The sequence below is a fragment of the Melozone crissalis genome, unplaced genomic scaffold (assembly GCF_028551555.1).
Source record: "Melozone crissalis strain CALT ecotype California unplaced genomic scaffold, PUWL_Pcris_2 ptg000012l_1, whole genome shotgun sequence".
Taxonomy (NCBI): Eukaryota; Metazoa; Chordata; class Aves; order Passeriformes; family Passerellidae; genus Melozone; species Melozone crissalis.
The window spans coordinates 12,895,018-12,920,503 of NW_026535790.1; the positions used below are offsets into that span (position 1 = coordinate 12,895,018).

The window sequence follows — 25,486 nt, forward strand, 5'->3', positions numbered from 1 at the left end:
GCAGTGTTAATCAATCCATCTTTGCTGCTATTCCCTGTGGCACAGGAGCAGGCTGAGGGCCAGATCTTGCTCTGTTACACCAGCACAATTCTGGAATCGCTGCAGTGACTCCAATTAGGTTACACTCAGGTAAAGGCAAAGCAAATGAGGACAGATTCCTGCCTCACACTGCAGCAGCAGAACGAGTCACAGAGGGTAACAGTGCTGCTCCTGCTTTATTGTTACCTTGATAACACCTCGAGCCACAGAAGTCCTGCTGCTGCCGAGCCACGCAGTGCAGGCTGTCTTTCAAAGCAGGCAGCTCCCACACTGAAGTCCTGTCTGTGGAGAGGTTGTCATCCTATTCCCACTGCTGTGGGACATGGAGAGCAAAATAGGTATTGTTGGAACAGCTTTGATAGCTAAAAGTAAAAGCCCAATGGGATGCTTGTGAGGTCAGGTCTGTGAGAGCTGCGCTGAGTAGGAGAGCTGAGGGTTTGGCCCCATCTGTAGACAGAGACTCCATTTTCTCAGCAGAAATGCTGGGCACCAATTATTACTGGGAAACTAATCAGTCAGATTAATGTTTGATTCCTGCCCTCAAAATTTCTGAGTGGTATTTTAAATTATAGTTGGTTTTGTTGCTGCTGGTACCAGCATCCATCTCGTTGAAAGTTCATTCCATTGTAGTCAAGTGAATGTGAGGTTACAGGTGTGGATCAGGGATGGGAATGGTGCCTGGTCAGGATGTGAATCAGGATTAATGTAATTATGGCTGTGGAGAGCCAAGATTACCCTAATGAAATGTTCCCATCAGAATGGCATTGTGCTTCTAATAATTTCAACAGCTTTATAAAAATAAACAAAACTCATTTCTGTTTAAAACTGCAGAGCACAGAGTGCAGCACCAGCTCTGTGCCATGCAAAGGACTCATCACTGTTGCTGTCATGGAGCAAGCAGCACTTCAGTGACACCAGTCCCCTGGCACCACAGAGCCTCCCAGGACTTACATTAGTCTAAGCCTCACTTGAATGCTTCAACAACAAAGCAAATGTTGCAGTGTAAAAGGCAAGCAGAACCTTTGTGATCAGGACTCATTAATGTTGCCTTTGGTTTACGTGATCTTTCAAATGCCAGATGTGCTGATGGGTGACCTAACCCAGTCAGGAGGGAGTGGCAGCTGCTCCAGCCAGCTCAGGTCTCTGTGGGTGCTGCTGCTGATTTTAGAAGACCTCTTCCATCTGGGCTATGAAAAGCTCCCATCCTGAATAAATGCATTCACAGATGGGGTGTTCAGGGCACCCTCACATTTGTGTGTACCACAGGGCAGCCTCCAGGTGAGCGTGTCCCTGCCTGTGGCTCCAGCACAGCACTGGTGACATTGGTGACAGCCTCTCTGACAGAGCAGGTGGGAGTGCCAGGGCACACAGCTGATGCCATTTCTCTCCTTGCTGCTCTCCTAGATGAAGGACTCTGGGATATGTTTGTGAAGGACATCCCTCGCAGCGCCACCTCCTACACAGTGGGCCTGGACAAGCTCAGACAAGGAGTCACCTATGAATTCCGGGTGGTGGCTGTCAACGAGTTTGGCTATGGAGAGCCAAGTGTTCCTTCTGTGGCAGTATCAGGTAATCATGGATTTATTTTAAAAGTCTTTTTCACTGGAATTTCCTGAGGCTGAGGGAGAAGAGGGGAAAAACAAACAAATCAGACTCTCTAGTTGCAGGAAATAATCAAGGGCAGCTTGTTTTAGGATAAAACTGGAGTAATACAGTGGTGAATTAAGGTTTGAAATTACAGTATGTTTGATTCTCAAGAAGAAAAATGTGCATGTGCCATTTTGAAGCTTGATAAAGAACAACTCAGACTGTTTATGTCAGATCTCTTGTCATAAGGCTAATTTGTAGAGTCTGCAATTTGTTTGCTTTTTCTCCATTCTCAGTCTGGTTTTTGTTTGCTCTGCTTTCTTTTTTTTTTTTTTTTTTTTAACTTTGGACTCTGGTAAACATGTTCTGTTACTTTGTCTTTAGCTCTCACAAATACAGAAGTGTAGTTTCACATTATTCCTGACAATCCTTTGTGCTGGCAGTCCTGTTCCAGTGTGATGCCTCCAGTCCCCCTCCACCAGAGCAGCTCATTTGTGGTGCTCTGGGGCTCTTCCCACTCTCCCTGCTCTCTGTGCTTACTCCCAGTTACAGGGCCATGACCTAAACACGCTTCCTAAATCTTTGTGAGCAGCCCAGCCCTCTGGTTTTCTGAAAGGGCTTGAATACCTTGAAAATCAAATTCCTCTCAGCTTGCCTGGGCTGGGCAGCTGGAGTGCCTTGGCCTGTGGTGAGGTGAGAGACCTTGCCCTTGGGAGGGCTTTGCTGGGTCTCCTCTTCCCCTGCTCTAGTCCAGGTTGCTTTTGAGCCATCGGTTTCATCCTTGCTGTGTCAGCAAAGACAAGGGGAATAAAAGAACCTGATAAAGCGGCTTTGTGATTCAAAATTCTGGAGAGTCCTGAGAACCTGGCAGTGCTCCAGTATCTGGAGTGGCTTTTATCTCTTTGCTGCTCCAGTGAAAGGCATGAACACCATTCAACAACTCCCCAGCAGGCAGGAGAAGCAAGTGCTGCTCTCGCCATGGCGGCTGCTGCGCTTGTCCTGACACAATTAACCACTTACCCCGCGAGAGCTTCCATGGATTTCACTGTGAGTGCTACCCCTGCTTTTCTTCTGCAGGACAAGGGCATGGACAACCCACTTCAAACACCAAGAGTCAGTGTTTTTCCTGTCTGGGGTTTCAGAGAGGCTGTAACACAGTGTAAAGGACCAGCAATCATGTCAGTCTTTCCTTTGCTCGAAGACATTATTCCTCTGAAGCAGGGCATGCGTCTCCTTGTGATGCTTTCTATAAATAAACTGCTTGTTTGTAAGTTCTCCACTTGAATAGAACTATTTAATTCGCCTCCTTTTGATGCTTCAGTGTTCCTCTCAAATTGCTGCATGAAAGTAAGAGGCTTCCATTGAGATTCACAGCCATAAAAGTATAAAGCATTTTAGGCTGGCCACTTCAGCTGGTACAGGGAGGTATAAATTGCCCTGAATCTGCTCATCCCAGCATGGCTTGTGCAGTTTGTCTCTAGGATTTTATTGGCCTGGACTGACCTCCTAGCAAAGAAGGAGCATGGCTGTTTTTCCCTGCTGCAGAATACCCAGTGATCTGGAACAAATTTGAGCTCATATCGTTGGGCTTAAAACAGATTTTTATTCAGATCCAGGCTTGGGACAGTCAGGGAAAGAGGGAAGGAGGGTGTGGTGATAGTGAGGGGTTGGGTTGTTCTCCTGGCATCACCCATTCCTGCCAGGTGGTGTTCCACCTTAAGGACTACAGGGAAATTATGTCAACTGCTGGCTCGTGCTCAGAGGCTGCACTTTTTCCCAAAGCTGAGGGAGCTCACGGGAGGACAAAGAGAATATCACTGCAAGAAAACAACAATACTTATTACTTTCAACCAAGACTGGCGAGGTAACTCCAGAAAGAGGAAGTTAGTGTCATTTTGTGTTTCCACTTGAGGTCACATGGGGTGAAATTACCTGAGACTGCACAAAATCCAGGCAATTGAATTGATATCCCTGTGCTGCACATCAGGCCTGGCTCAGTGGATGGAGAAGTGATATAGAGTAGCAGTGAATGTTGGAAGTTGGAGTTAATGGAGGTACTGAAAGATGCTGAACCAAGTGTGCTTTGTTCCCTGGCACTAGCTGTATTTTTCAAAGAGCCACTGAGCAGCATTTTGGCAAGGTAAGCATCCCAAAAAGTGGAGTAATCATGGGTCATGGCACGTGTGTTAGTGGTTCCCTTGACCCAGGAGTGCTAAACCTGCCATGGTCAATAAATGTAGGTGTGCAGAGCTGTGGGAAGAAACCTGCCTCTCTTCTCCTGGTGATAGCTTAGCTAAGGGCCTCTGGAGCTGCTCCAGGGGTATGAAAGGTGCTTGTAGAGAGGGAATTGGTTGTAGAGAAGCTGTGACTGCCGCATTCCTGAAAGTGTCCAAGGCCAGGTTGGACAGGGCTTGGAGCAACCTGGGATAGTGGAAGGTGTCCCTGCCATGGCAGGGAGTGGCACTGGATGAGCTTTAAGATCCCTTCTAACCCAAACCATCCTGGGATTCTGGCTTGGAGCTGTGATGTGCTCCTGTTCTCTGCCATCTCAGAAGGGTCAGCAAGCCCCTTGAGAGTCTGAACCCCCTCCTCTCCACAGCACCAGTCATCATTCCCTGTGGGGAACAAGAGAAAATTTTAAAGGGGCATAAAGAGGAACTGTTATTTGTTTTTTGCTCTTTCAGCACAAACAGAAGCCCCTTTCTATGAGGAGTGGTGGTTTCTGCTGGTGATGGCTCTCTCAAGCCTCATCCTCATCCTGCTGGTGGTGTTTGCATTGGTCCTGCACGGCCAGAGCAAGAAGTACAAGAACTGCAATGGAGGTAAGGCACCATCTCTGTGCTGTGCAAAAGTCTCAAAAGCTGTGGGAATTAGAGATGCCTTTCCTTTGAACCTCTGATTCCCTCAGCAGGGACTGTGTTTAGAGCTATTTTGCTTGGCAGGTGACTTGGAACTTTTTGCTGTCTGGTTTGGTAGAAATGGCTTTTGCCCCCAGCCCCACTGGATCAGAGTTTGGACACTGACCAGCTCAGACAGGACAGACTCTGGAGGTCCCAGGGACTGCAGTAAAAGCCAAGGAGTCTGGGTCAAACACTTGGCAGATAAGGAATAAATAAGGAATTAGCTGAGCCTTTGTTTAACTTTGGCATAAATCCCTGATAGACGGGGAGAAGGAGAAAGATTCTGCTTTTCCATGGCTGTACCAGTGCAGATATTCTGAACCTCTGTGTGTGAGGGCTATATCACTGTTCCTTTATATTGAGTGCCCTGCATCTCACATTCCTTCCCTAAGTCAAGCTGCAGTTGTTGGGCTGGGGGCCAAGCAGCCAGGAGGTGTCTTGGTTATCTGGACCTGTTAGATTTTAACATACAGTGAGAACCAAGCTTTGAATTTTCCTTTAGTGATGATTTTTACCAGTCTCCTTTCTTGAAAGGAAACAGGAGTTACCTGCTCTCTAACTTGGAATGTCAAATAGTCCCCTTTGAAGAAAGCCTCATTCTTGAGCTCTGAATATTGTTTTTACTTTTCTTCTCCCCACATGATAAAGTCCTGGAAGGGTTGTTCACATGTGTATTTCTCTGATAGCCTCCTCCACCTGCAGCAGGAAATTTCTCTGATGCCAGGAGGTGCCAGAAAAGGTACATTAATGAAAAGGATCAGGTGGATGGGTCTCTGCACTACCTGTTCTTAGGGATTAATGTAATGAAGTCTTCCAGGCAGTATTTAGTAATTCAGTCCCAAAGTGAAGGTCTTCTCTTTCTTTGTAATTCACTTCTAACAAGTGTTAGAAATCAGATTTCAGTCCCATGAGATACAAGATGTATGAATACCGTGGCATTTTACCAAGTTAATACTATTATATATTTGTATGCACAGCCCATAGGAAATCTCTCATCTTCTTAGTTTTACTGTGTTTGGGGGACAGACATGAAAAGGCTGGTCTGACCTGTGCTGTCAGATATCCATGTTCACAGAGCCTTAATGCAGCACTGAAATTGAAGCTGAGGATAAAGCACCTGTCTGCTGCAAAGTGGCAGCCAGCCCTTCTCCCTGGGACACGGGCTCAGCTCACACCTTTGGGATGACAAAGGATGAGCACAGCACAGAACAAGCTCCTGCTAGATTTGATCACAAGAAATAATATACTGGGCTGTATTCTCCTTCTTCTTGCCATCCTGTCCCTGTTCCTGCCTTACATTGTCTGGTGATTTCTCCCTGCCTGATCCCCATTTCAGCTGTGGCATGCTTTTCCCATTTGCTACCCACTTGCCCTTCCTCTTGCTTTTTTTCCTGCCTCTTTTCTCTCTCCTTTTCCTCTTTTTCTAGTTTTACTTTCCCTTGCTTTACTCCAATCAGTGTGGAATGGGATTTACAGCATCTGATTAAGGACATCTTCAGTAGCCACCTAAATTAGTTATCAGGTTTCTATTTATAGTCAAAAATCAAGAATAAGCATTTTTGAAGCACAGTTTATCTGTGCTATTTTAGATACTTGTCTCTGAATGAAATCCATCCATCCATCCATGACTCCTTTCTCCTCTTTTGACTTCCTCTGCCCCTTCACTTTCCTTATACATTCCTTGCTTTCACTCTGTTCTCATTTGCCAGGAGAAAAAGTAAAGAGAATTTCAAATAATTAATGATGTCATAAAACAGAAAGAAGGACAAGTTAGCTCCTGCAGTTCTATTTGGGGAAAAAGTGTTTTTGTTTCAACTGAACCTTTCATTTCCTGGCTCCAGGTAAAACCATCTCCAACGTGGAAGAGTCAGTCACCCTGGACAACGGAGGCTTCACTGCTCTGGAGCTCAACAGCAGACACCTGAACATCAAGAGCACCTTCTCAAAGAAGAATGGAACCAGGTAAGAAGCTGGGAATGCTGTGCTTTTGGAATGTCTTTTTTCAAGCGCTGTTAAGGAGGCAAAAGGGAGAGACTGAAGAATCCAGGGAGGACTTAAACACCCAAGTCTCTGCCTCAAGCTTGTGATTCTGGCTTCTAAGCACGATTTCATTAACTCCAGGGGAATAACAACATCCCAATCACTCATCCTTTGCATTTCCTAGGTCTCCTCCTCGGCCAAGCCCAGGGGGGCTGCACTACTCTGATGAGGATATCTGCAACAAGTACAACGGGGCTGTGCTGACCGAGGGCTTGGGCCTCAATGAGAAGCCCCTGGAGGTGTCAGAGTCAGAGGTAAGGATTTCCCTCTGCCTCACATTGCACAGACACCACAGATAATCATTTCCATGCTGAATCCTGGCAAGTCTTTGAAGTTCCAGTCCCATATCTGCATCATGCTGTGTGGTCACTGTCTGTCTCGGGGATTTTAAAAGGTTCAATTCACCAGGCTGTTTGCATCACATCTTAAAATAAAAATATCAAAGGAAAGAATGACAAGCAGGACCCAGCCAGGGCAGATTCCAGACCTGGCCTTGGCAGATATTCAGTTTTCCAGATTCAAGTGGAAAGATAAGTGCAATCAGTCAGACAGTGAGTGCTGACCTCTCTCAAGGATCATCTGTACACCCCCTTCTGTCTGTGGGCTATAAACTTGGAGCATTTTGGGAAAACACACATCTGCTGCAAAATAACCAGCTACTGTCTTCTGGATGAGGTTAAAGGTGAGGTGTGCTTTGCACTGTTGCACTGACTGCAGTGTGGAATTTGGTTTGCAGTTTCACAGCTGCAGCACACCCCACCAGTGAGAAGAGTGGCCTGAGTGGTGACAGCCACTGCCTTGGTTACAGAGGGAGTAGGTGGGGAGTGAGTAACTTGGTCATGGCTGTGAGGGCCCAGCATCCAGCTCTCTGAACACCCCAGCCTTGCCTGTAGACTGCTCTCCACAGAAGGTGGGTGTTTGCCAGCATTATCCATCTGGCAGGGCTCCATCTTGTGTTCCACATTCCCTGTAAGAGGGAAGAAAGTGCTTGCTGGCTGTGAAAGTCCAGCAGTGGCCATGGGTGAATAGACAGACTTCAGAGGAGATCCAGAAAGGTAAATCTGTCTCTAAAATCAGACGCTGTCAGCTGAGATCCTGATGAATCCGAACTGACAGCGCAAGAAGCGAGCAGTGGGCCAAACCATGCCAAACCTGACCCTTCCAGCAAGAAAATATCACGGGCAGCAAGTCGTGAAAGAAGATGACAGTTTTCATCTGGAGCTTTTCTGCACCTGCAGCTACAGCTGCTTTTGCTGGCTACCTAGCTCTCACCTCCTGCTAATTACCACCGACAGCCTGCTGCTTTGTGCTGCCCTGTGGCCGACCCGTCGTGCAGGCAGCTTTCCTTGGTGCAGCTCAAGCTGCTGTCTCTGCAACGCTCCAGCATTACCCTCCAGATTAAACCCACAGTGCTTTGGTCATGTCACTGTAACAACCCAGCATTAAACCTGTCATTAAAGCAGTTTGCTGAGCATGATCGTGAATTTAGCACTGGCACCTTTTGACATTAATTTCAATGTCCCGTGTGGTATTTCCTGGTGATGTGCAGAAGTCTCCTTGCAGGGTGTCATTATGCCTTCTGTATGCACTGTTTGTACAGCAGGGAATGGTGTGATTTTGGGGTTTTTTTCCTCAGGCTATTGATATTGTTTATTTACTGCTATATTGCTGTCAAGGCTGAAGGTCTCAGTTGAGATTCTGGTGTTTTTGTGAATGTGGGTGTGCACGTGAGTCTGTGCATAAAATATGCCCCTGTTTTTCCTTGGGGCTTGGAGATGCAGCCTGCCTGTATAATGTCTTTGATGCTTGTTTGGGGTTTTTTGTAGTGGGGAGTGTTTTTAGTCATGAAATGTTAATATGCTCCCAGTAGAGGTAGCAGTAGGAGATGCTGCCTTTTGATCAGCCTGGAAATGCTGTTTATGTTGGCAGGTGCAGACAGGAGGTGAGGGTGGGCTGGGGCAGAGGTGAGCATAGATGACTGACCACTCTCTTTTCAAGTGTTCCTGTACCTATTAGCTCTTCCTGTTTGTCTTTTATTTTCTTTTCGTTTCTGTTCTCAGAGGAGATCGTAATAGACAAGCTCTGTTTTCTGAGAGTTTCAGATTTTCCATCTGTCTTAGCAGGCAGAAACATTTGCCATTAGATGAAGACTTAAAGACATCTTTTCATGTGAGAGCTCTACCCGGGTTTGGTCCTCTGCAGCAGAGGGTCCTGATGCTGTTTTCCTCTAACACATCTGTGTGTGGGTCTCAAATTTTGCTTAATGTGATGCACATCAGGGCAGGCAGGGACAAAACCTGCGCCTTTGCCTTCAATCCACTTGTCACCATGTTACTGCTTAGTCTTATGCTGTTGCCTGAGGTGTCAAGATTTTATATGGAAAAGAAGGAAGCTCACTGGCTTCAAGTCTCCTGGGGTTTACTGAACATGAAGAACTCTTGGGCTGACTGACTGACTGCACTTAAAAAACATCTGCCTGGAATCATTCTTCCAAGCTCCCTCCTGGAGGGGAGAGACACACAGAAACAAAGAGGAAATCAAGTAGGACTCTTAATATTCATAAATCAAGTGGTGAACTTATTCCATGTCCTGAAAGCCAAGCACCAGTACTGTTAATGAGGTTAAAGAAGTTTAATTGGCAGGTACGGAGCAGGAGACTGCTATGAGTATAAATTCCAAATGATTAATAATAATAGGCTTTTAGTTAATGAGTGAAGTGGACAAGGCTCTGGACAGATAATCTGAAAAAATTTGGTGTTCACCATGTATAGAAATCTGATGATGTACCTGCAGTGTCATCCAGCCAAGGAAGAGCAGGAGGAGAGGGGAGGCTGGTGCACGTTTGTGTGTTCTCACGTGTCCTTGTGGTCTCCCAAAAACTGTTTCCAGGAGAAAATACTCTCATAGGGTGCACACATTATCAGTCAGTGATGGATGCTCTGGCCTTCCCACTGCTGTCTGCAATTTGACTGGCTTTGGCTTTCTCAGCTCTGTAGGAAGATACTCATTTCCACTTAACACTTCAGAGGAAACAGGGTTTAACTTGTTTCCAGTAAAGCTCTTCAGTGATTTTGACAAGTTGGCCACTATGTGGAAACCAGCTGCAGGTGACGCATAAAATAAGAGTGGATTCCCATGTCCAGAGAAATATTTTGCATACTGGGTTGTCTCTTTTACAGCATATTTATTTCAGGCCAACAAAAAAAAAAAATTCCTGCTGTTATCTACATTTTTAGAAGTAATCTTATAAGGCTGTTTCTTTTGTAGTCACTTAAAAGGATAACTGGAACTATTATCAAATTTATTATCACATTTCCCACTGACTAAGCCAGCCAACTCTGGTGGCTGACTTGCCTCTGAGCATTTTATACTATGAAAAATATACCTCAGTAGCCTCTCATTTTCTGTATTTGTTGTTTCTTAGGCATCCATGCACCTTTGGTTGACAGTGTGTAATGTCACCACACACCCAATCACGCTCCAGCCTATGGAGGTTTCCAAGGTAACACAGCCACAGTCGCAGGGAAAGGAGAAAACTGAAAACAAAGCAAAAAGCCCTGCAGCATTTCTATTTACTCAATAGTTTAAAAACCACTAAAGAGTAATCCTTTAGTATAAGCTGTCTGTATTGTCATGCTAAACAGGTTTATCTTACTTCTCCTTGATTCTCATCGGGCTGTGGAATGCCAGTTTAGAGCTTTCCTTGCTGATAAGGAGTGGTTACTGGAGTCTTGCTGGGAGCAGACCTTAGGAGATACTTCAGAAACACGGACAAAACAGTCAGTTCCTGCCTGTCCTGAAAGAAATACAGAAAAAACCTGTTGTATCAACACTAACAAGCAGGTTATCCTTTCCAGCATCAGTCTGAATGATGGTGAATGGCTGAAGTTACTGCAGCCCTATGCTTCATGACAGTCTTTCCTTCTGAAAGACCCTGGCTTTATTTACACCAAATTATTGTTCCCTTTCAGTTGGTATAATGAACTAATTAGTGGAAAAATTATCAGCAAGTGGTATTGTTTTAAATTCCCTCTTTCAGTTCATGGCAAATCTGAGCACACCATATTTCAAATGGTAGCAGCTCATCTTAAAGTGTTCCCAGGATTTCTTCTCTTTATTATGTTGACTTCTGGCAATGTTGAAAGAATTGGCTTAGGAACAGAAATTATATTAGCTTTGTGAGTGAGTGGTTTCTTTGCTTGTGATGGACAGAGCTCGAGTGGCTGCATAAGTACTATTACAGCTATAAAGTCATGTCACATGCTTCTTTGCATTTTCCAGCTTTTAGTTGGCTTTATCCAACAGACACAGAGGATCTGTGGGGACATCAGGAAGATTCATGAAGAGCCACCAGAAGTTTGTGGGGGTTCTTTTGTTCCTCATGCTTGTGCCACCTCAGCTCAGCTGTGATGCCTCTGTTCAGCAGGGCTCTGTTTCCTTGTTGGGTGGCTGAGAGTGTCTGAGTCTGTGAAAGTGATGCTGGGCAGGGGAAGGAGTCAGAGGCCATGGCAGAGCAGCGCCTTGTACCTTTAATGGAGAGAGCACAACACAGGAGCTGGAGGAGCTCACACCTCTGGGTGCTGCTTCTGGTGAGCAATCCTGTCTCTGCTCAGGATGCAGAGACTTTTCTTCCACATCATCCCTCAGCTTCCCAGGCATTTACCTTAAAATTGCACTATGGACACACAGCATCATGTTTGGAGACTGATGCAGAGTGCAATAACTTGTTTCCTGCTGAGGACAGAGTGAACCAGAGGGTTTGGGGATCTTTAGGTGAAATTGGCTGAGGACCAGCCTGAGCTGCTGCTGCCAGGCCCTGCCATGCTGCCACATCTGCAGCCATCCATGGCACTCCTGCTGGAGCCCCCTGCAAAAACAGACAGGGCAGTGCTGGCAGGATGCTCCTGGCAGCAGTGCCAAGACTCTGGAGCTGCTCTCTGCACCCACTGGCTGTGAAGTAGCCCAGATCTGGGGATATTCCAGGAATGCTGCAAAAACCACCTGTTCAGGAAGGTCTTTGGAGGGAGTCGGGTGTTGGCTTCCCAAGCCTGGCAGCTGGTGCAAAGGAGTGTTTTTCTAGGAGACAGGCTTGTTCTGTTCCTTCTGGAGTAATTATGAAATGCTGGTAGGGCTTTGTTGTATTAGTAATTACTTGTCAAGGCACCTGAAGCTTTTCATTCTTAAAAATCAAACAGTACCTAGTTCCTGAAGAGCCAAAGCCTGGGTAATAGTGGAAAGGAAGTTTTGCAAAGCTGTAAAGAGCTGCTTTGCTCACATTTGGAAAGCACTGGGAAAAATTTCTCAGCTCTGTCCATCACCCTCTGTGCTGGAAAATGGGCACGGAACAGTATTGAAGCAGCTACCTAAGCAAAGAAGGGGGATGATGGATACTGTGCCCTCTTCAAAGGATGGTTCACAAGGCATTTGAGGATTGTTCTTCAGAGACCATTAAAAAGGAGCTTTAGAGGAGGAAAGACAAGTTTTGTGGCAGGCAGGATCAAGAAGGATGCGTGTTTGCTGGGTGGTGTCATAGATCAGAACCACACCAACCTTTTGAAACTAATTGCAGCCACGAGCAGTGATGAGCTGCACTTACCTGTCTCTCTTGTGTGTCTTAGGCAGCTCCTACTTTGATATTTAATTGCCTCTAGAACTGGCAATGCAGATTATTGAGTGGGGAGGGGGAAAGGAATAAAAGCTTTTGCATGGTCTAGTTGGAGATTTTGAGGGAAGATGTGAGATGTGGAAATGCCTGGGTAAATGTTTGTGTGCTGGGTGGGATGGGGCTGTTACTGGTGGGAACATCAGTGGGAACAGAAGGAAAATGTGCTCTAAGATTCCAGGGCTGCGGCTTTGCCGTGGTCTCTGCGCTCAGCAGAGATGTACAAGCCCTCTGTGATTCCTCCAGCTGCATCCCAGCAGAAGCACTTCAGAGGAGGGGCAGATGCACAGAGCTTATCTGGTTACATCTCAATAGAGCTCCTGCTTGACATTGATGGGAGCTTTGAAGCTCTCCAGCCACCGTGCATAAATGTTTCAGGGGTGGATCCGCTCTGAGCACAGAGCTGGGTCTGACTCATCCCAAGGAAGCAGCCCCTCCTGCCTGGCAGCTCTTCTTCCCCAGATTTTGCATTCTCTTTCTTCTGTCCCCGCTGGTTGTGCACCTTGTACCACCCATAATCAGCTGGAACATGCAAATAGTGTTATTTGCCCGTAAAAAAGTCTGATTTTACTTAACTTCCTTCCAGTTATAGAACTAATTTTCAATACTTAACACCCAGAGTTTTGTGCCAGTGGCTTGGGCTGGTCACCCCAAACATTGGCCTGGCTAACCAGAGTGTTTGTGTAGAAGGCATCCCTGCTGTCCTTCCATCAGAAGAGAGATACTCAGTGGTAACTGCAATATTTCTGATTGTGATTGAAAACTGTTGGTTTTGCTGTGACCTCTCTACACTTCCCTGCATCTTGTGCCCAAGCAGGAGCTCCTGGCTGTCCCTGAACCATTCTGCAGGGAATTAGAAGGGATTTCTCTGTCACTTATTATCAGGGGACTCTCCCTCTAGCAGCAAAGTCTGGCTAAAGCAGAGCAGAGTGCTTTTCCACAGCCCAGCCTGTACCACACTTGGACTGCCATCCCTCTTACCTTAACATTACAGCTTTAGTCAGCTGGTGATGCTAAACTTGCCTCCCATTTCTTTTCCAGCACAACAGGCTAAAATTATCATCGATGCTAATGACCGATTATTGAATTCTATTTTTCCCGATGCCCCAGGTCACTGACTCGGATTACGAGGACGAGTTGCCCAAGCACTCCTTTGTGAACCATTACATGAGCGACCCCACCTACTACAACTCGTGGAAGCGGCAGCAGAAAGGGGTGAAGCAGCACCCGGCGTCCTACAGATACGAGGAGTGCACGGCCGGCGAGGCAGAGCCCTATTTCCAGACTGTCATCACCACACAGAGCTCAGGAGGGGTGTACACCCCCACGGGCCAGCCCGCGCCCGGCTCCCGGACTCCAGTGACAGGATTCTCGTCCTTTGTCTGAGCTGGGACACGGCGGGACAGCCGCAGTGACCGCGTGTGCGTGGCCGGGGCGCTGAACTCTGGGGGACCTCTCTGATCAGGGTAGAAACGGATGGGAACACACCCGAGGCTGGGTTGATGGTGTTTTGGTTGGTTTTTTTGTTGGGTTTTGTTTTTTTTTTCTTTCTGAAGACAATCAACTCTATAAAAACACGGAGCTGAACTAGCTGAATCTTTGTTTAAGAAAACAAAAAGACAAAAAAGGAATTCTGAACAGTGATGATTTTAACCACTTGTGAATAGTAGGGGTTTTTTAACCGCTTTTTGTAACACTGCTTCAGGAAGCAGCTCCCATGCCCTTCTCCTTCCCTCTTTCTTTCTCTGCCCTCCTCCTGTCCCACTGCTCCCAAACAAGCAGGTGAATTCCCTAGATGCAATGAGTGACTCTGTGATGTGATTTGAAGAGAAAACATAAAACCTCCCAGGCTCCTTTTTCTTCCTTTTTCTCTACTCTTTTATTTTCTTTTTCTCTTCTTTTTAATTTTTCTCTGTCATCAAAGTTAAGTAGTAAAACATAGAAAACGGTCACATTTTTAGGTGAAAAGCAGACACCTCTCTTCTCCTTGCTGCTCCACACATTAGGAGTACTGGCTGATCAGTGTAGGCTCAGATGTGTCACTGTGTCTGCTCTAAGCTCACTACTGGTGTATTTATATTCAATTACTGACCTGCTTTTCTTTCTTCTTCAAATGGGACCTGCTGCATTCTTTAAATATTCCAACTCCAGGGCCTTTGGAAGAGGAGATGGCTCAAAAGAGCGCTGTAGGCAGTGGTGGGTGAAGCAAGTGGGAAGAATTCAGATGTAAGGTCAGTTTATTTTTGGTGTGGCTCTAATGCTCCTTGTGGACTGTGTGTACTATTTGAATCAGTCATTTTTTAAAAGTCAGAGGACACAACCCAGCAAGCCAGAGGAATTTTTCAATTAAAATTGTAGTGACAACCTAGAGAGTTTACTAATTGATGAGGGTTTTGATCATCAGAGTTACCATGCCCTGCCAACAGAAGTTGAACATCCTTTCTCACCCAGACCCTGCAGTTCTGTTTATTGGTCTGTAAAAAAAGTACACAGTGGCAGGGTTTGTTTGATTTTATTTTTTTAGCACAAAGACACACCACACAGACTGGGTGAGTTTTGGTGTCCACAGGTGCCTTTTATTGATTCTGCAGCTTCATATCTGGGAGAAGCAAAAAAGTCTCACCAAATAAAGCTAACCAGGTTTTTCAGGCTTTGGGGTCATGAATTACCTTGTGCACATTTACAGCCTGCTCTGTGCACTTGAACCTACAGCCTTTGGAAAGAAAAGAGGAGACTTTTACTTTATTTTTCATCTTTTTGTACAGCTCACTTTTTGTTTTCTTCTTTTCTATCCTTTTTCTGAGTCTGTCATGTTTAGTAGCAAGTTGTTTACTCACAAGTTGTCAGGCATTGAAAGAATCCAAGTAGCAACAGTCCTGGGTCACCAGACTTTTTATCATAAGATTTTGAAAGATGAATTTGGAAGTAGGAGAGTCCTTGCCAAGTCAGGATCTGGCATTTTCTTCCAGGTGGATAAGCCAGGAAAATTGGTGCTTGCTTGGTCCTGTCAAGGCTCATGTGGGCGTTGTTACCACAGAAAATTGTCCCTGTCCTCTCAAGGGATGTGGGACATGTGTGGCAGGGAGAGGTGGTGTCTTCAGAGCAGGTTGTTGAAACCAGGCTGCCCAGGGGCCTGGCTGGGATTATCCTGGTGGCACCTCACCAGAACAGGTCCAAGGGCCAGCTCAGCCTTGCTGTCACCTTTCAGTGCCTCTTGGACAGGGCAAACTATCTCAGAACTGCTTTGACTCTTGGGCACTGCCTCCGAGCACTGCTGCTCTTGGTGCATGCACACTCTGCGTAGCTTTGGCACTGGATTGCTGTTCCTCTCCAAAGGTTCCAGGAAGAAAAAGTTCAAAACCAAAAACTCCAGTGGGTGTGTTTAAGGGCTTTTGAGTTTGGGATAATGATCTGCAGCTCATTAGATGGCAAGGGACTCGCAAAGATGGCTGAGCCAAAACCCTGTGAGTCATCCCCCTCTCTGCACCTGGGTAGGATGTGTGTGGGATGGAGATGGGGCTCCAAAGAGGATGACTTGGAGTGTGCTGTGAAGAGGAATGCAAAGCAAACAAAAAACCCACTGCCTTCTGTGCACTTTGACTGTTCTCTTAAGCCATATGGACTTTGCTTTAATTACTGAACTGCCAAAATTTGTTTTCAGTCTGTGTTTTTTGTTTCTTAGACAAAATTATGTACGTGACTTTCTGATTTGTTTTCCTTTTCCTTTATCATTTCCTGCATCAGATTACATATTTTAGGCATGTTGTTTTTATACATTTGATACAACAATGCAATTGCTCTTGGAATTTTAATGGCCCTTGTCCAACAGGTATAAGAGGTAGTGCTGCAGGAGGAGCCCTCCAAGGACCACTGAGGACTTTAGGGATGAAAATTAGTAGGAAGCAGATGGAACACCGAAGACTTTGCTCCAAAGGAAAGCATAGTGTAACTCCACATCTCCTGAATATTGCCTTACACTTGGTGTAAGGTACAGTTACTCCCTGGGGTTGATCTGATACCATATTGAGAAAAAAAAAAAAAAAAAACAAGAAAACCATGGGGAATAAAAGAAATGGACTTTGTGGCCACTGCTCTGCTGAAGGGACAACATGGGGAGCAGCACAATCTATATAAAGCGAGGAGAAGAGACTGTTCCTTTTTTCTCAGAACCAGCTGCACTTAAAAAGCCTGAGCTTGCTGAGGACCTGCTGAGTTGGCTGTGTGGCTCTTTTCTTCTGACTGCTGTCGAAATAACAGGTTAGGTGTGATTCCTTTAGGACCTGTTGATCCCAACAAAGGTGTTTCTGTTCCATTCTCATCCATACTGTTGTCACTCTAGGTTCTGTTGTGTTCAGGCTTTTCTGACACTTGGGTTTATTTTCGATAGGCAGCTGCAGAGTGAGGAGGTGCAGTGCCCTGCCCAGCCCTCAGCTGGGCACAGAATGTGTTTTCTGCTGTGCAGGATCGTGTGTGGCTCCATGTGTGATGCCTCCACCTTCTTGCTAACACGCTCAACTTGTAAAATATGGTTAATAGGTAGGTTTTATTTACTTCACATATCAGGGAAATTGTTTTATCTGGAAGGAAATACTCCATCAGTTAGGAAGAAAGCTCTATTTCATTGCTGCAATCTTTGGAAATTGCAGCCTTGAAATACAACTTTTAAACATTAGTTGTCATGTTACAGTAACTTCACCCATTGAATTCGTTTCCATTTCCATCTTCCTGTTTAGAATAGTCTTGAAAAATGAAGGCTTAAAAAGCCTTCTCGGGATATTTTATTTTTATTTATTTATTTCCCTTCCCCTGTTTCTCAGGTCTCTTGGTGACTGTTACTGAAAAATAAAAGCAGCATCATGAAATGACCAAGGGAGACATTTCAGGGAATGGTTTAATAGGAGCTTGTTTTTCATGCAATAGCTATAACAATATCCAGTCTCCTGCAGGTAAGAAGTGCCCAAGTCTTCACCCCCTGCAGGGCTGAGGTGACAGCAGTCACCACTGTCAGCAATGCCCCCAGCCCCAGACCTCAAGCTGTCCCTGTCATAAATCACATGCAAAAGTGCACACATGAAAGGAGCTGTGCTGTTCCAGCCCACTCTGAGTAGAGCATTTTATCCCCTCTGAAATCCGTGTCACACGTGGTGTGTCCCCACCATGACCCACACCATTGGGTGGAGTATTTTCTATTCCTGCCTTTTAATGCTCTGATGGTTGGGCAGGGCCAGCCCTGTGCAGGTACAAATGGCAGTGGTGACAAGGGACAGGAGAGGGCACTCCTTTGCTTTCATCAGTGCCAGTCTCTTATTTCCTACCCTGGGAGTCACTCATGGACTGCCCTCATGGGGTGGGCAGGGAGAGGTGAGAGCAAAGGCTTCCATCAGCAGTTACTAAAGGAATCACACTTTGGCCAGTGATCCCACTTTTGGGAGCAGTTGGCATGACTGGAGAGAAGAAAGAAAAGTACACAGAAAAGAAACTAATCTATTACTCAAAAGGATTGCTTTTCCATCTTCATTTTGAGTGTTAAAACCAGTGATGTTTTGCAGATGGGCCAAGATCTCATTTTTCTTCCTTATACCAAGGTCTCTGCCAGAAGCTGTGTAGCAATTGTTTGGACTAAAGATCTTGACATGAGGATTTGTTATCCTTGCCATTGCTTCACTCAAGAAATCCATTGGGTCATCCAAAGATTATCTAATCTGCTTTCCAAAAAGAGAGGAGAGAGATCTTTATATATACAGAGCACTGGTGTCTTCTCCCACACATTGCTTTCAGATACACAGGACAAGTTGTTGGAGAAAAATCCTTTTAGAAAAGGAATTTATCAGAAACTTTAAAAGAAAGCAAACAACCACATAAGAAAGATAACCTCTGGCAGAGGCATTGGAAATCTTGAAGTCCAGAAGCCTGTGATGTGTAAGAGTGACCAAGATGCCAAGACCTCCTGTTTTTGCTGATCTCCTGTACCAGTCGCAGCAAGAAGGACACGTGCAATGAGGGGTGATGTTTGGAAAGGAAGAACCACAGAGCTGCTGGGGCATGGGCAGGTTGTACTGCAGACAACTCCACTCATCCTGGAGTTCCTGCTAGTTCAGTCACATTCCTTAGGTTGCTTTTATAAGTTGTTATCAGCACATGTGGAATCCACACATTATCAAGGTGTTCCTAGAAGCTACAAGGTTACTGGAGGTGAGCAAAGGTTTATTGGTGTGGTGTTCAAGCAAAACCACACATGTGGTGATGTGGTTCTACAAAACCCATTGAAACCTCCTTATGGAAACTACCCTTGAATTAGGAGCATGCTCACCCCAAGACTGAACATGATGGGCCTGAAATGGCTCCACCTGACAAGTCAGAGAATCCCAGAATGGTTTGGGTTGGAAGAGATCTTAAAAATCACCTTGTTTGAAACCCCCTGCCATGGACATGGACACCTTCCACTGTGACCAGGTTGCTCCAAGCCCCATCCAGCCTGGCCTTGGACACTTCCAGACCCTTCTGTTCCTCGTATTTCTGTACTCCTTTTGTCCTCCCCCTGCCCTCCCAGAAAAAGAAAGCTGCCTTGCACTTTGTGCAGGTGGAGAGTCTGCCCTGCCGACAGCAGAGAGCCACAATGGAAAAGCACACGCGTGACACCTGGGACAGGTGAGATTTGTTTGAACAAGGAGTGAAGTACCATTAGCACTTGAGATTCAGGCTCTGACTCAGAATTTTATCTTCTCAAAGCTGCCACTTGCCCACTTTAAATGGCCTTGGGGCCTCAAGACTTGACAGGAAATTCATTATTTCAATGCTGTTTGATCACTGTGCACTTTCTTGGGGCTTGAATCACTGGATACAGAGACTGGATTGGGGTTACAGAGCTTTATATCAAGGTGTTTTCCCATTTGTGTCCAATTCACTAGATTTGGGAATTTCTGCTACCACTGAATGGTGGCATTCTGCAGGTGGGAAGTGCCACCAGGGCTCCCTTTGATATCATTACACCCCTGGGCCATGCTGGGGCCTGTCACAGTGCAGTGGGAGCTCTCAGGTAGCAGAAAGGTGCAAGAACCCCATATTCTGGTGAGTTTGTAGATAGTCACTTTGCCTCTCTCGGGCTGGAGTCCATCCTCTGGTTTGGTATCTGCTGTCAGCTATGGGGTAGGACCACCTCTCACAGCTGTGTCTGAGCTACCCTGCGGTGTACTCTGGTTATCAGATCATTGCTTTTAATTCAGTGTCTCCTTGGAGATTTGCCCTGGATTTTTGTTCCACACCTCTTGTTAGCCTCACCTTCACCACTCCACTATTTTATATGAGAAAGTTACTTCTTCTTTTGCAAACTTGCTTCTGATTAAAAGAACCCTTTTGGAAACATCTGTGTCCCTGGTACATTTGTTCTGTAGAGGGGGAAGAAAGGATTTTTCCAGACTCTTCTGTTGCTGAAGAAGTTTCTGGGTGCCTTGCCAACACGCTCACGAGTTATCGGCTCAGGACACTGAGAATGTAACACGGACTGAAATTCCTCACTGTTTGCTCTGGACTGTAAAATCTTACAACCCCTGCTGCTTCTCAGCGAAGCTGACACTCTCAAATAGTTTCCACACAAAATTTGATCAGTCTTAAATATTTTATTATTTTTCAGAAATAAACTTCCTCAGATCCTTAGTACAGGAGAGTCAAAGCCCACTCAGAAACAGAACATCATGGGGCCAACATATTTTATGCCTTTGTCCCCTCCCCAACAGTGTTGTAGCAGTTGTTAATCAGTTCTCACAAATATGCAGATGTTGGGGAGGCAGGACGAGCTCCCAGCTGGGGAAAATCAGGGCAGCTCTGTTATTCCAGGGTGGTTGGTTGTGCTTTTCACCCACTGAGGATCTGGCCTAGAGAAGTAAACTAAACACAGTCAGGTCAGCTACAGCCCTGGTGGGAGAAATAAGGACAAGAAATCAATGTTTTCCAAGTGGGAGAAGGGAAGAAAAAAATAGTCAAACTGTGAAGGAAAGAACTCTCATTCTCCTGCTCCCGAAAGGATATTATAAATAATGCAGTGTTGTATAAATACAGGCAGCCCTTTGCAGCTGGGAGTTTGTAATAACCCAGAGGTACCACTGTACCCATTTTGAAGATGAAAATCCTCCCACCACAGAATTTCCTGAACGAGACTCTATCCTGCAAAATTGCCATAAGGTGCAGAAGTGCATTTTTGAGGCCATTTGGCTCCAAAGTCTAACATCCTCCAGCTTCCAGCCCTTACTCCTCTCGGGATGTGTTTCCCCCACACGTTTTTGTGGCTAGGATTGGAGCATGGCTATAAACATGGGAGTGGATGGGAAATGTGCCACGGCATTCGTAGCCTAAACAATACCAGAGAAAACACATTGGCTTCCCGCCCTGCCTTGAACAGCACAAGCAGTGGCTTGACTGAATCAAGTAATCTGGGCTTTCATTACTGATCCTTTTCCTGCTATTTGTCTCTTTTGTTCCCTCTTTTCCCCTCTGCGTTTTTGCTCCAGTGTTATTTATTTTTCTCTTCACTCCTTTTCTTTTCTGTTTTTCTTTTGTGAGCCGGCTTCTTGTTTTTATTATTTTTCCTCTCCTCCTCTTGCCTCACTAATTATTTTCATTTCGAACCTGCATTTCCCACAAAACCAAAAGGAACTTTACGTGAACACATGTTTTTTGTTGGGTTTTTGTTCACTTCCACGGTGCTCCAGGAGTTCTTTAGCTTTGCTGTCTTGTTTACTCAGAAATGCCGGGCACATCCCTCCAAGCCAAGGCGGTGTGGCCGCTGACTTCCCAGCCTGGTAGAAACCTTCATTAAGTAGGCAATTGGCACGTTCATCATCATTTGTTAACGAGTTAGGATAATCCCAAATCAGACGAGGCTGATGTGTGAAGTCATTCTTCGAGGCTTTACCAGGCAAATTTGTCAGCAGCGCTGAAACCTGTGAAGTCTTGTGGAGTCAGAGGATCAGCACCTGCCTGTGGAGGAACAAGGAAGCTGCAAACCATGGCTGGTGACAAAAATGTGTTCAGAGGAAGAAGGGACCAACACCCAAGGTGTCACTCAAAGGTAATTCCTGCTTTGTGCAACTTCCACGGGGTTCTGTGCACCCTTTATGCTGATGACACACACCCTAGAAAGCAGCTGCAAGGACTTGTTCTTTACCCTGAGCCTCCTTAATCTGAGTTTGTGCCCTTTGCGCACTTCACAGAAGGTGTAGATCAGGCTAAAAGGCAAGATGGGGGAAAGAGGCTGTGTAATATAACCTGGGACCTCGTGCCAAGAGTGACAAAATGCATGACAAGCACAGGTGACCTCACCACAGCCCTGCCAAATTGGGAAGGATGAATATCCCACCTGTGGTAGGAGGAAATTGAGGTACAGGCCAGCTTTGCCTGTGGGACCAAGCCACAGTCTGTGTGGCTGCTATCAGTGTGCCCAAGTGGCCTTGACTGCAATGTCCTAAGCACAGGGCAAAGAAAACACATCTTTCTTACAAAACAGCAGGATGAGTTATTTTTGGGTCTTTATAAATTGTCTGTTTTCCAACACTATCATTCTTACCCTACCAGGGGAACACAACTGACCTAATTAGAGTCTAATTCCAACAGTACAAGACTCAACTTTTAAATACAAACTCTTTCAATCTTGAGTTATTATGTATGTACAAGCACATCTGATTGGTGTGAACCCCAGAGGTGGGGGGCAGGGGAGGAGTAGGGCAAGGGGAGTCATCAAAGAAGCTGATGGTGGGAAAATTGGGATAAACAAGGGTCAATTTTCAGCTGTATTTATGAGATTGACTTAATCTGCTGGGAGACTGTATCCTCTGGGATTAAACCTCACATAACCTGATGGAAATTCGGAAATGTTTTATCCCCCACCATGGGGAGGACTGGCAGAGAAAGGATTCAGTATTTCAATCCTCTGTCCAGCAAAAAACATCCAGGGTGATCAATGAGGACACTTTCATTGATCCATAGCTGTCTCCGCACCACAGAAGAAATTAAAAGGTGAGAGAAAGATGCTTGTTTTCAATGAAGCCTATTTCACAAAGCCAGCAAGGGTTAATCCAAACAGCCAAATGCTTGGCTTTAGCTGCAATAGAGAAATCCTGTGAGGTTGAGTGATAAGCCTCCAGCCATACCTGCTTGGATTCTCAAGGACTGTGCCTGAACATGTTGGGGATGGCTCACATCCAGCAGCTGCTGATAGGGAGTCCACAATGCCAAATGACTCAAAAGCCAAACAGCTTCATCCCTGCCCTGAGTGCATACCCAGCATGTGTCCAGAAAAAATGCCCAGAACCCAGGCACTGGGGACAGAAACAATGAGCTAAACTCTGCCCTTGGGCAGCGATGTGGCTCCGAGTGCTGGATCTGGCTGAACAGAGATCCTGACTCCAAAACAGATTCCAGAACACTGGATTGTTTCTAATGCGTGTCCTTGTGAGATAGGGTGGGTTTGGAGGTAAGGGGATGGTGGTAGAAAGGGCTGCATGTCATGTGTTTGGAGATGATGGTTTCAGGGTCATGTCATGATTTTTGTCGCTTCTGGCTTGACTTCTGGTTTGGAAGCGGTTCAGCAGAAATTGAGGTCATTTCAAGTGGTGCAATGACACTTTCTGAAAAACACTGGCTGCTTCATGCAGTGAGACTGAGCTACCAGCTGGGAGGTCTGAAAAGCCAGAGTTGTTCTCTGGTACAATGTGAGACAGGCAAAGGAGAAGTTGTCCTTGGAGGAGCTGGTGTCCGAGCATGAGCGGTGAGTGCACGCAGCACTTTCCAGAATTGGTTTTACACTTTAACACTGGCTGTGGCTTATAATTTTCCATTCTTGCTCAGAAATTATAGAGGAGTGAAAGGGAGATGGGTTTCAGCTGTCAACGCTTCAGGAGCATTCAGCAGCATTGCTGGATGAAAGGAACAACGTGGTCTTTTTGCTCTGCAGAGGTCTCAGAAATACCCAGGCATGAAGCCCTGTGTGGTTTTGGGCTTGGTGAGAGGGAAGGCAGAAGCTGGTGCCAGTCCTTGGTCCTCCCCTGGCTGCTGGAGCTCTTTGAAGATGGCATACATCTGGTGCTTTCTCATTTAGTCTATTCAAGAGACTCATTTGAGAGCAAGGTTTGTAAGGAAGAGCCAGGAATAAACAGCTCATGATGCCGTTTGTGGGATGAGAGGAAAATAAGAAGGGAATTGTTAAAGATGGGACAGTCAGTGAATAAAAGCCTGGTTATTAATGGGGCTGACATTTTGCTATGGCTGTTAGATTGTGTGTGTCACAACATGACTCTTCCCATAGTATGTGGAGGAAAGGAAAACATTTGGGTCTGTACCACAGCAGCTAACGAGACATTATCTTGCAAATAAGACAATAAGCATTATCTTGTTTGCAAGATAATGTCTCATTCTCTCTAACAGAGAGCCTGACATGCAGGGGAGTGTTTGTCTCCTGGGGATGGCCTTCCACCAGTGCTCTGCACTCTTGCAGGACTTCCCTCCCCTTGGCCTCATTCAATCCCACCAAGCAGACAGTCCTGAAATCACCGCTCCTTCAGGGACCCTCTAGTTAAAATTTTTGGTTTTCTCTCTCTTGGAGCTTTTATAAACTGAAGTTCTGCATGAGTTTTAACATCATCCTCTGTGCCCCATCAATTCAGTCACTGCTCTCCAGTTGGTCTAAATTGCATTGTCCCATTTTTACTGGTGACTACGGCCAGTTACCACAGTTCATGTCTCCTTCTGTTTGTGTTAGCCATGGTGACCATCAGCTTTTGTATCCTCAGGTATCTCTGTTCCTTGGCCACCTGTTCCCTCCTGGCTCTGAGGAGTGCAGTGTGTTGGCACAGCAGAAGGGTGCTGTGCTCCAGGGTTACTGACACAAACACGGGAAGGGTACCCAGGGCATGAAAGCACTCTGCCATTGCAAAGAGGAGTGGCAGATAATGTGAGTTAATATTGAACTGGGATTGTTTCCGGGCTGGCACAGCAAGAACAAACACGTTAGGAACCACCACAGTGTGAGGGATCACGTGGAGGGCAGGGCCATGGCTTCAGTGCTGCTCAGGACCATCACAGGCCACCCTGCTGTGGGGGAAGAGGGTCACACTCAGTTATTCCTCCTCTCCCCAGGGCATGAGAATAAATAGTCTTTTAATAGCACTGTGTGCATCCCCAGGGCTCCAGCAAGCCTTTTTAGAGCCCTTGGGATTTGTTATTAAGGGGAAAGCAGTGGCACCGTGTTGGTGTCAGTAAGAAGGGCGATGTCAGAGAGGCTGAGGCCACGTGTGCTCATGACCCAGAGGAGGACATTTCTTTTGGACCACTCTGGGTCCTTCACAGGTACAGGTCTCTGACCCTGGAAACATCACAAGGGCTGTGAACCAGCTCTGCCTTCTCATATATAACCAGCATATCAGAGAGGTCACTGGCATTGATGGGGCTCTTACCAATGGGGTTTAGCAGCTCTCTTGGAGGTATCTCCTATTAATAAGTTATTACCTGAAATGGGAGGGGTGGGGGGGGAAGTGACATTTTTGTGAAAGAGGTGAATTAGAAGGTGATGTCAACTTTCAGACTGCTGCTATTTTTCACTTGTTTTAGCACATTTGTTGCACAAGTGCAGTGGGGAGCACTCATCACTCCCTGTTTCTTATCACAAGATGTTTTTGCTGGATCACCAGCCTTGAACAGACGAGAGTTGTGTAGCCCAGACAATGGGCAATTTTCTTCCCTTCTCTAAGACAAGAGGCTTGGATGCCACAGCAGCCTCTCCCCTGCAGCTCTGTTGTGCAATTTGCTTGCCCACAGGGCTAAACCCCTTTAAATGTTACTAGAAGAATGATCTGGAGAGCCTTTCCCCCTGCTTTATTCCTCCTGGGTGCCATTTCAGTGATATTCACGTTAGAAAAATAGTCTCAGTAAGTACAGAGTATACCACCACATTTGGTCTAAAGAGCTGTGTAAGGATAAAAGCACCACTTTAATACATGCAATTTGTATAAAATTATCTGACAGTGAGTGTTCAGAATGGCCCCACCTGCAGCTCTGAGTCATGGCTGCAATTTTGACTGGGAGGTGGACATTTTATCAACTATGATTTTCTCACATCTGGGGAGCTGGAGAGACACAGCACTTCAAGAGACCTGCCAAAAAAAAAAAATCTAATTACTAATTTGTTTTGGACAAATTAGTAATTTCCTTGTATGCAAAGATGCTGCACAGTTTATTTACATATTTTAGGGGCTAGCTAACATTCTTTTTT

General features: G+C 45.8%; 1 protein-coding gene across 1 annotated transcript in view; it reads left to right on the forward strand.

Annotated features, from left to right (window-relative positions):
- SDK1 (sidekick cell adhesion molecule 1) overlaps positions 1–14,130 on the forward strand; it is a 382,632-nt gene extending 368,502 nt beyond the window's left edge. The window contains exons 41-45 of the mRNA XM_054270739.1: positions 1,444–1,608; positions 4,311–4,448; positions 6,368–6,488; positions 6,691–6,820; positions 13,339–14,130. Coding sequence (XP_054126714.1) covers positions 1,444–1,608; positions 4,311–4,448; positions 6,368–6,488; positions 6,691–6,820; positions 13,339–13,614 — 830 coding nt within the window. The 3' untranslated portion in view covers positions 13,615–14,130. The remainder of the gene's footprint in view (positions 1–1,443; positions 1,609–4,310; positions 4,449–6,367; positions 6,489–6,690; positions 6,821–13,338) is intronic.
- Positions 14,131–25,486: the final 11,356 nt, after the last annotated feature.